General features: G+C 42.0%; 1 protein-coding gene across 1 annotated transcript in view; it reads right to left on the bottom strand.

The window, feature by feature from the left end:
* Positions 1-4637: 4637 nt before the first annotated feature.
* The window catches only part of SRPK1 (SRSF protein kinase 1), a 58920-nt gene continuing 52716 nt past the window's right edge, over positions 4638-10841 (bottom strand). The window contains exons 12-13 of the mRNA XM_011945366.1: positions 9887-9979; positions 4638-7082 (exon numbers count right to left, since the gene is read on the bottom strand). Coding sequence (XP_011800756.1) covers positions 6898-7082; positions 9887-9979 — 278 coding nt within the window. The 3' untranslated portion in view covers positions 4638-6897. The remainder of the gene's footprint in view (positions 7083-9886; positions 9980-10841) is intronic.

Raw genomic sequence — 10841 nt, 5'->3', positions numbered from 1 at the left:
CACTGCAACCTCTGCCCCTCCAGGTTTAAGCAATTCTCTACCTCAGCCTCCGGAGTAGCTGGGATTACAAGCGCGTTCCACCACGCCTGGCTAATTTTTTAATATTTTTAGTACAGACGGGGTTTCACCATCTTGGCCAGGCTGATCTTGAACTCCTGACTTCGTGAACCACCCGCCTCGGCCTCCCAAAGTGCTGGGATTACAGGTGTAAGCCACCGCGCCTGGCCAACCTTATTCTTTTCTCACTTCTGGCTTGCCTCTCTCTGCTTTGGGCTATTCTGTAGAGTCAGTTATGGTGCTCAAGCTTCACTGACAGCCCTGAGTAGATATGGTCGAAATAGGAAGGGCCAGTCATTTATAGGTGAAATGTGAACCTGAAGAATATCCTCAGTGTTCATGACCTGATGATCCTGTTACCTACAGATGCTTAACAAATTACTTCAGAATGCAGTGGCTTAAAACAACATACATATCTCAGTTTCTGTGGATTAGGAATCCTGACAAGGTTTAGCTAAGTGTTTTTGCCTCAAGATTTCTCACAAGCTGCAATTGTGTTGGATCCACTTCCAAGCTCAGTGGTGGTTGGCAGGATTGTTTTTCAGTTTGTTGGGACGGAGGATCTCAGTTCTTTGCTGGTGGTTAGCCTCTGCTTAGGGTTACTCATATGGCAGCTTGTTTCCTAGAACAAGGTTTTGAAAGGAGAGGAAGGTAGTGTGCACAGGCAGAAGCCAGACCATTTGTAACTGTCTCAGAAGTGATATCCCATTGCTTCTGCCCTCTTCTAACAGAAGAAAGTTCAGCCCACACTGAAGGCAAATAGATTATATGAATACCAACAGGTGGGAATCACAGGGGCCTTTTTAAAAGTTTTCACAATTAAATTTTCTAAGGAAATGGGCATTTATCAGAATTTTTTGTTTTGTTTTTGTTTTTTAAAGACAGGGTTTTGCTTGCTCTGTTGCCCAGGCTGGAATATAGTGGTGTGATTACAGCTCACTGCAGCCTCGGCTTCCCAGGCTCAGGCCATCCTCCCGCCGCAGCCTCCCAAGTAGCTGGGACTAGGTATGCACCACCACACCGGGCTAATGTTTGTCTGTTTTGTAGATAGGGGTTTTGCCATGTTGCCCAGGCTAGCCTTGAACTCCTGAGCTCAAGCAATCCATCTGCCTCAGTCTCCCATAGTGCCAGGATTGCAGGCCTGAGCCACCACACCTGGCCATCAGAATGCTTTATCAGGACAGAAATTAGATTCTGGTATCCTCATATGCTGATGGATACATCTTGGTTTTGTTGTAAATTAAGTTGATGAAGATGAATGGTTAAGGATTCCAACCCTGAAAACCCATCTCACTTTTGTCATCTATCTTCAAAGGATTTGTAATTAAGGTCTACTAAATTTATTTCCAACATCAACCACTCTCTCCTCTATACCTAGTGAATCCAAAGCAACCAATGCAAACAATCACGTCTTAGTGGCACAACTATTAAGAACAGCTCAAATGGCAGGCAGCTGATGCACCTCAATAAAGAGTCTCATTCTGTCATTTGGAGGGCAACACTTGTTATTGTATTAAAATGGGCAAAAACTAGATCTAAATTAAGGACAACAGGCAGGTATTATTATTTAAAAAAGTGAACTTGGGAGGATATAAAATTAAATTGAACATCATACGTACTAGAAAGTCTCCTCCCTTTACAAGAAATGGTGCAGCCTGTAAACACAACTACGTACTGAAGTAAACTAGCTTAATTCCCTGGTTGCAATTTTTTTTGGGGGTCAGAGTCTTGCTCTGTCACCCAGGCTGGAGTGCAGTGGCGTAATCTCCACTCACTGCAACCTCCGCCTCCCAGGTTCAAGCAATTCTCCTGCCTCAGCCTCTTGAGTAACTGGGATTACAGGTGTGCAGCACCATGCCTGGCTAATTTTTAAATTTTTGGTAGAGATGGGGTTTCAACATGTTGGCCAGGCTGGTCTCCAACTCCTGACCTCAAATGATCCACCGGCCTTGGCCTCCCAAAGTGCTGGGATTACAGGTGTGAGACACCGCGCCCGGCCCTAAATTTCTAAACACTTATCTCAAGTGTCCTGGCCTTTAAACTGGGATATTTCTCTTGTATCATAAGAACTTGGTGTAGATTAATATTTTTGCAAGGACTTAAAGATAAATGCATATTACACATGTAGTTTTTATTTTTTTGAGATGAAGTTTTGCTCTTGTTGCCCAGGCTGGAGTGCAATGGCACCATCTTGGGTCACCACAACCTCTGCCTCCTGGGGTCAAGTGATTCTCCTGCCTCAGCCTCCTGGGTAGCTGGCATTACAGGCATGCACCACCACGTCCAGCTAATGTTTTGCATTTTTTTTTTAGTAGAAACTTCTCCATGTTGGTGAGGCTGGTCTCGAACTGCTGACCTCAGGTGATTTGCCCGCCTTGGCCTCCCGAAGTGCTGGGATTATAGGCATGAGCCACTGCACCTGGCCTACACATGTAGTTTTTAAACTCCAACTTTTATTTTATTGGCATCTACCTTCCCAAACCTCCAACTTTAGCAACACAAAAACTTCTTTCTCAGTTGGCCTCAGGTTTAGTCACTTTTCTGTATTAATATTCTGAAGATTTTTTAAGAGCTTTATGCTACCAATGCTTTGCTAACTCCCAAATTGCACTGACTATTCAAACTTCTCTGGTGCCTGAAGGTCTTACTGTTTTTTTTTTTTTTTTGTAGAGATGAAGTCTCATGCTGTTGCCCAGGCTGGAATGCAGTGGCGTGATCACAGCACACTGCAACCTTGAAATCCTAGGCTCAAGCAATCCTCCTGCCTCAGCCTGAGTAGTTAGGACTACAGGTGCCAGCCAACACATCTGGCTAATTTTGAATTTTTTTATAGACACAGGGTCCCACTATGTTGCCCAGGTTGATCTTGAACACTTAGGTTCAAGTGTTCCTCCTGCTTTGGCCTCCCAAAGTGTGGGGATTGCAGGTGTGAGCCACTGCACCCGGCCATAAGGCCTTATTTTAAAGCAAATATAAGTTCAGATTCTATTATCAGCAAATCACCAATTTTCTGTGATATAATAATCTAAGGCAAAGCAGTTTCCTTATAAGGCTAAACTGGTAAGAGTACAGGTTTCAAAAGAAAAGAATGGGCAGTAACAAAGTCCACTTATAAGCTTGGACTGCTCTGCAGCAGCTAGTTTCCCTGTGGACACACAGAGCAAATTCAGAATTAAAGGGGGTTGTAAACCCACCTGTTTGTTGGCTCTTTTGAGATAGCTACAAACTCTCCTAAAACAGCACTAAGGTTTCCCAAACTGGGAATTCTAGGTCCATATATTTAACACAAGGTGTAGGAGGGCCTGCCTAGGTTGGTCAGTCTGGTGAACAAACTGGTTTAACAGATCCCAATAGGTTACATTTTAACACTACGAAAACACTGTGTTCTAAGTATTGCACAATTAAAACAAATTAACTAGAACAATTTATGTAGTTCAGGTGTAGGTGGGAAAAGACAAATAACACTAAAAACTACCACAAATAAAAGTGAAAATTAAAAACTAGACAAGTGTATGAAGCAAAAAATAAATTCTCTCTAGTATAACAAGTCCTGACCAGGTCATCCAATACAGAAGCACTCCAACAGAAAGCTGGACAATTTACACAAAAAATCAAAAAATGCAAATACCTATGAAAACAAGTTTATGACCTCACTAGTAATCCAACATGCAAATTACGATATTCCTGTGGGGAAGGGGCAGGGCACAAACTAGTGATTTGTAAGAGGCCTGTTCATACACTGGTGTATACAGAAAAACGGTCCAACCATTATGCTAGTTGTCCGGGTAAGTTAGGCAGTATTTATTTATTTATTGAGACAAGAGTCTTGCTCTGTTGCCCAGGCTGGAATGCAGTGGCATGATCTTGGCTCACTGCACCCTCTGCCTGCCAGGTTCAAGTGGTTCTCCTGCCTCAGCCTCCTGAGTAGCTGGGACTACAGGTGCCCGCCACCACACCCGGTTAATTTTTGTATTTTTTGTAGAGACGGGGTTTCACCATGTTGGCCAGGATGGTCTCGATCTCTTTATCTTGTGATCCACCCGCCTCGGCCTCCCAAAGTGCTGAGATTACAGGCGTGAGCCACCATGCCCGGTAGCAGTATTTATTAAAAGCCTCAAAAATGTGTTCTCTGACTCAGACAGTTCAAGAATCTATCCAAGAAATGAAGAGACAAGTGTATGAAAGCCTGTGTAACACATCATGCCATTGCCTTAGTAAGAGCTTATATTTCTAAGCCTTCTGGATTTTGCACATACTGTGCATTTATAATTTGAGAAAAACAACAACCCCCTGGCAAATCTTCTGAAAGAAAGTGCTATCTATTGGACGTAGGGAAAAACAATTAAAAAAAAAAAGGCTGAAAAATAGTATTCCACAAATGTTAATTTGGCTGTTAATTCTATCCCACTCCCAATTTAAAGCAGAAGCAAAGCTATGAACCCCACAAAATGGCAAGTGTGCAATCTGTACTGTTTCATTCCATATTTAAATTAAAAAAGCATACTCAACCGATCTTTTCCTCCAACTACTCAGGGCAGAGCAATTTCGACAACAAATGAATACAGATTTTTGGAAACATGTTGGTTATTAAATAATTTGTTTATTGTATGGCATTTACAAAGAAAACAGACAATGCACTCAGTAGAAAGAATAAAAATGTATTTAGGGCTTTATTTTTAACTGACAGCAAATAGAAATCCTTTAGTGAGATCGTGGCAATTTGACAGTATTATAATTAAGCTCAATAAAGGTACATGGGGTACTTGGAAGATCAAGTTCTACAGCTGCCTATTTCCACATCTTTCAATCCATCTGGCTCCTTAAATAGCGGGGAAAGCCCTTATTTGGTGGAGGAGCACTTCCAAAATGAAGTTACAGGTTCTCTCTATTAAAATTTACCGTCACATCAACTGTTAAAATAGAGCCTTTTGCGTGTTTTATGTCACCTTAATATCACCAGAATTCCTGTAATTCCACAATCGTGATTTTACAGTGTAGAAGATAATTCAGTTCTAGTCTATTGCTTTAGATGTAAAAACAGCTGAAAACCCAAAGTGGATTAGAATTGCTGAAGGATTTCCCTGCCGTTGTTTGATACAATCTATTCTCTTGATTCTTGATAGGTGCATAGAAAGCCTAACTTAAAATTCTTTCTACAGGAACATGTCTGATTTCAGGAGTACCCAATGAAGGATCCGATGAATGGCTGGCCAGTTACTCAGAGTAATATGTTTATGAATTAAATGGATTGCATAACGGCACCACTTTTGTCACTGTTGGTGGATAAATGACAAAATAGATTCCAATCTCCCGTATAGAAAGGTGGTTACCCAACAGCCTCACTGGTGGCTTGCTAGCAGTAGAGCCTCAAGTTGCACCTCTGTGGCTTTCTGTAAATTCGAGTCCTATAGCCACTTCGAAAATGCTGTAATCCCCAAGGCCCACTTGGTCCATGATGAAGAAGCGGCTGTGACCCCAGTCCTGCCCCTCTTTTGCTCTTCAATATTACTGGAGGAATATGTAATATCTAGGTCAAGTCTACGAGAGGCTCATCCTAAAAAAAAAATGGCAGTCTTTTCTCAATTAAAACAAAAAAGCCTCAAGTACATCTCAATCATGTCAAAATTATGGTTAAAAACTGACATTATGTAGGGAAATAGCAGCAGAGAATGGCTAATCTTAAAAAACAACCAACCAACCAAAAAACAAAACAAAACAAAACAAGACCAACAAAAAAAAGTGCCATCCCACCCCTCCCCTTGGTTCTTTCATTTGGGGTTATATTAAAGACTCGAGCCTCTGAGAAAATGAGAAAGACAAAGCCATAGAGGAAAACTGCTTCAAGGCCAGAGTTTTGGGCAAGGTAAAGAAAAAGCTGTACATGAAAGCAGGGGACTGTCTGGAAAAGAATCAGAATCTCAAGATCTACTTCTCTTAAGTAGGAAAGCTCTGAAACCCAGATCTCTGTTCTATCGTCATCCTGATCCTTTAGTTATGGGGCAATAAACTCAAGTGCAATGAGTAAAGTGCCAGCCAAGGATACAAAAACACAAAACAAAACAAAACAGCCAACCAAAATAACTCTGGTCTTAGGGTAACAGAAGACATATAGGAAAGGACTGTTTATAGAACACCTGAGGTTCCCAAGAAATTACTATTCAATGGTTCTGTTTTTGCTTACATTAAAAATCAGACTGAAGATTCAAAGATCTTAACTATTAAAGGATGAAAGGAATTCGACAGTGCTTTGAACAGTGATAAAATGGTACCCAAATTTGGTGTTCATACAGCTAATTAAAAGACAGTAGCTTAAAAGTTGCAGGAAAAAATGTGAACATAGAGAACAACAGAAACAGTCCAGGAAGATGATGCAGCCTGGACACAGCAAGTTTAATGTCTCTGCTGTACATAGAATTAACACCCTTTCCCCTCCCCATCCTTATGCTGGCAATAGGATATGCACTAGAAAATTTTGACTCTTAGAGTCAATGAATAAAAGGATGGGCTCATACACCTTCATAGCTCTTTCAAAAAGGATGCTTATAATTTAAAGGATGTCCTAATGGGAAGGAAAGGTACAGGACAAGAGGCTGTTTCACATTTTAGTCCATCAGTCTTTGGCAGAGCCCAACCAAGGCCAAATTCACCTAGGATGCCCAATGGCTGTGGGGATCTCCACAGGGTCAAGTAAGCAAACCCAAATGAACATGTTGGATTAAAAAAAAACAAGATCTAGAAACTCTTGAAGGAAGAGCTTCACCCTGAAAAGGGAAGAGGAAAATGCTTGGAGGGGAAGGGCGGAGGGTCAATGTGATCTCTGCTGTGGTGGTGGGCAGGGGCTTAGGAGTTAAGCCAAGGGTGCCGAAGACACTCAGCGGCAGTGGCTCTCTTCTCGGGGATCAGCTCCAACATGGGCAGTAAGAAATCTGTGAAGCCAGCTGCCTCTTCCTGAGACCACTCATACTTCTCCACTAGAACCTCAAAAAGGCCCCAAGGTTTCAGCTTCGTGATATGTTTAAGGTCACCTGCAGTGAAGACAGTATAGAAAAAGTCACTGATCAACACAGACAAATGACAAGGTCCTCTTGTGGAACTAATCCACGTAGTCTATGAGGAATCAGATTTTGCAATCAGAATCTAATCCTGCATTCACAAAGCATTTTTTTTCTGGCATATGCCTCAGAAAGAAGTGCCTCTATTTTTCATAAGGCTCTAAAAATTTAAGGTAATTTATTTTTTCCCCTATTCTAGGATTTTTTGGGTCCCAGTCAAACTGGGTATGACAATCAGGATAGGTATTTACTACTAAAATAAACATGAAATGCCTGTCTTCAACATGGTCTCATATGGTGTGCAGAGGCACTCTAGCACCACATACCAAGAACAATTTGCTTATACTCTTTTTTGTGTATGTGCTCAATAGTTTAGTATATGTTGCTTCACAGTGAGGCAGTAATTTAAAATGAAAACATCATGTCAAGCATGGATAAAAGCAACAAAAAAAACCCCAAATCCTACACAGCTTTCAGATACAACAGCTTCATCTATTCTATACCAGGGGTCCCCAATTCTATACCAATACCCTCTGCGGTACCAGTCTGTGGTCTGTCAGGTCTGCACAGCAGCAGGTCAGTGGTGGGCCAGCAAGCATTACTGCCTAAGCTCTGCCTCCTGTCAGATCAGTGGCTGCATCAGATTCTCATAGGAGTGTGAATCCTACTGTTAACTGCAGTAGGGATCTAGGTTGCATGCGCCATAAAAGAACCTAATGCCTGACAATCTGAGGTGACACAGTTTTATCTCCAAAACACCCCCCTACCCCCCACCCCCCACTGTCCATGGAAAAATTGTCTTCCACAAAACCAGTCCCTGGTGCCAAAAAGATTGGGGACCGCTGCTCTATACTATACTGGAGTATCAACCTAATTGCTTCTTTGAAGTGAAAAATTTTTAAAAGATAGTAGCTAAGGCAAATGCTGCTTTAAAATTTTAAGTAGGCCAGGCATAGCGGCTCATGCCTGTAATTCCAGCACTTTGGGAGGCTGAGTTGGTGGATCACTTGAGCTCAGGAGTTCAAGACCAGTTGGGCAACATAGTGAAACCCTGCCTCTACCAAAAATACAAAAAAATTAGCTGTGTATGGTGGCACGTGCCTGTGGTCCTAGCTACTTGGGAGGCTGAGGCAGGAGGATCATTTGAACCTGGGAGGTGGAGGTTGCAGTGAGCCAAGATTGCACCACTGTACTCCAGCCTGGGTGACAGAGTGACACCCTGTCTCAATAATAATAACAGTAATATTTTTTAAAAAATAAAAATTTTAAGTCTCTTTTGTGAGCAGTGAGTGCCTATTTGATTACGTACCTGGTAAACACACATGCCTTAATCTGACTGTACATAAGGAGGAACTCATGAAACATTTAAAAATTTTCCCACCTAAAAGAGGTTTAAGAAAGGGTAATGTTTCTGAGGATGGCTCCTGTCAAGGATTAAGAAAAGTCATTTTTCTCAGCACTTCTGTAGAAGCTGTGAGGAAAAAGGGAACCATGGCACAATGGGGGTAAAAAAACCAGACTGTTTCCTAGATGCTTCTAGGTCAGGTTTTCACATTTCAGGGTTTTTTTTTTTTTTTTTGCAATGCTTAAGAAATACATTATCAAGTCAAAAATTGGAATTTTTTTTTTTGTTAATAACAACAAATACATAAAACTAAAAAGTGTAAAGTTAGTTTGTATGACTAATGTACTTCGAGTGACTGTGTTATAGGTGTCACTGGATACAAAGATGAGTGAGATGCAGTCCCTGCCCTTACGTAAGAAGCTTAAATGACCTGCCCTTCGGTAGAGGCAGTTCTTAGACCAAACGCCAGCAAAAAATTTGTCCATTTTTCAGAAGTGCTATAGAAGTAATCAACCAACTGCATGCAGGCACTATACATATTAACTAACTTAGTAAGAAGTATACATTATTATCTCCATTAAGAAATCAGCAAACTGAGGCACAGTTAGATCCTGGCAAAGGTCACATGGCTAGTGGAGTAGCCAGGATTTGACAGTCTGGCTCCAGTCTCTGCTCTTTCTTTACCCCGAGACAGGATCTTGCTCTGGTTGCCCATGCTGGAGTGCAGTGGCAATCATGGCTCACTGCAGCCTTGACCTCCCAGGCTCAAGTGATCCTTCCACCCCAGCCTTCGGAGTAGGTGGGACCATAGGTGTGTACCACCATGCTCAGTTAATTAAAAAAACTTTTGTAGAGGTGGGGTTTTCCTATGTTTCCCAGGTTGGTCTCGAACTCCTAGACTCAAGTGATCGTCCTGCCTTGGATTCCCAAAGTGTTGGGATTACAGGCGTGGGCCACCATGCCTGGCTCCAGTCTCTGCTTTTTTTTTTTTTTTTTTTTGAGATGGAGTTTCGCTCTTGTTGCCCAGGCTACAGTGCAATGGTGCAATCTCGGCTCACTGTAACCTCTGCCTCCCGGGTTCAAGCGGATTCTCCTGTCTTAGCCTCCTACGTAGCTGGGATTACAGGCGCCCGCCACTATTCCCAGCTAATTTTTTGTATTTTAGTAGAGATGGGGTTTCACCATGTTGGCTAGGCTGTTCTCAAACTCCTGACATTGTGATTTGCCTGCCTCGGTCTCCCAAAGTGCTGGGATTACAGGTATGAGCCACCGCGCCTGGCTCAGTCTCTGCTCTTGACCACTTTTTTACCTCTTTGCTAAGTCACAGGTTAGCATTCAGGGTAGGCCCATCATTCTGTAGGATATTGGGAATATGTGCTTACCTCTTAAAACACTTCTGCCTCCTTAATGTCTGGGAACACATTTACTTTACCTTTTTTGGTGAAAAATTCCTTGGAGTATTTTCCTGCCACAATGAGCTTGCGAGGCACCTTCCCCAGAAGTTCTATGATCAATGCAATGTGATCTGTATATTTCAAACATTTCAAGGGGGAAAAAAAAGATACGTAACAAGAGTAACAAACACAGCTCTAGAAAATAGCAGAAAGAGTAGCATGCATACCTCTTTGTAAAGCATATCAGGCTTGCTTGCTATCCTAAATGGGAAGAGGAAGACTCTATCCATCTAATGGAGAATTCACAAAGTCAAATTTTTGTGGATTCAGTGATAACTAAAAACAATCTTGGTGTGAATGCTCTGCTTCCTGAAGTATCCCCTGGGTCCTAGATTAAAACTCATGTAACAATACTACCTCTGTGATTGAAGAAGTCTTGTGAATATTTCCCACTGAGGGCAAAGCGTCTTGGAATTCTGCCTATCAGCTCTATAATGTGCACAATGTGGTCTAAAATAGAAGGGTAAGAAGAACAGATCAAGGACAAGCTGTAAAAGAGGTTTTTCTATGATTAGCTTTTTCGAGGACTAGCTGTTTAAAAGTAACTACAAATAAGACCAAGGATAATGAAGGGAAGACTGACTGGGAAGGCCAAGAATTATTTCTGGTGATTGGTCACCCGATAGTGTCGGGCAAGTACCATTCTGGATTTTGGAGGCTTATCTTCATCTTTACTTCTCTTTTGTCTATGTATCTAGGTTCAGGTAGGTTCTTTAGATAAGATTTAAAAAACTGTCCAAATACGTGTTAGACATTCTGGAACTATTATTTGTGATCGTTCTGTCTCAGCCTCCCCAGTGGCTGGGACTTCAGGCATGTGCCACCACACCTGCTGACTTAAAACATTTTTTGGAGAGATGAGGTCTTGGCATACTGCCAAGCTGGTCTCAAACTCCTGGGCTCAAGCAATACTCTTGCCTTGGCCTCCCGAAG

Source organism: Colobus angolensis, unplaced genomic scaffold, assembly GCF_000951035.1.
Source record: "Colobus angolensis palliatus isolate OR3802 unplaced genomic scaffold, Cang.pa_1.0 Scaffold24, whole genome shotgun sequence".
Lineage (NCBI taxonomy): Eukaryota > Metazoa > Chordata > Mammalia > Primates > Cercopithecidae > Colobus > Colobus angolensis.
The sequence above is the reverse complement of the archived record's forward strand: the minus strand, read 5'-3'. Positions and strand labels throughout refer to the sequence as shown.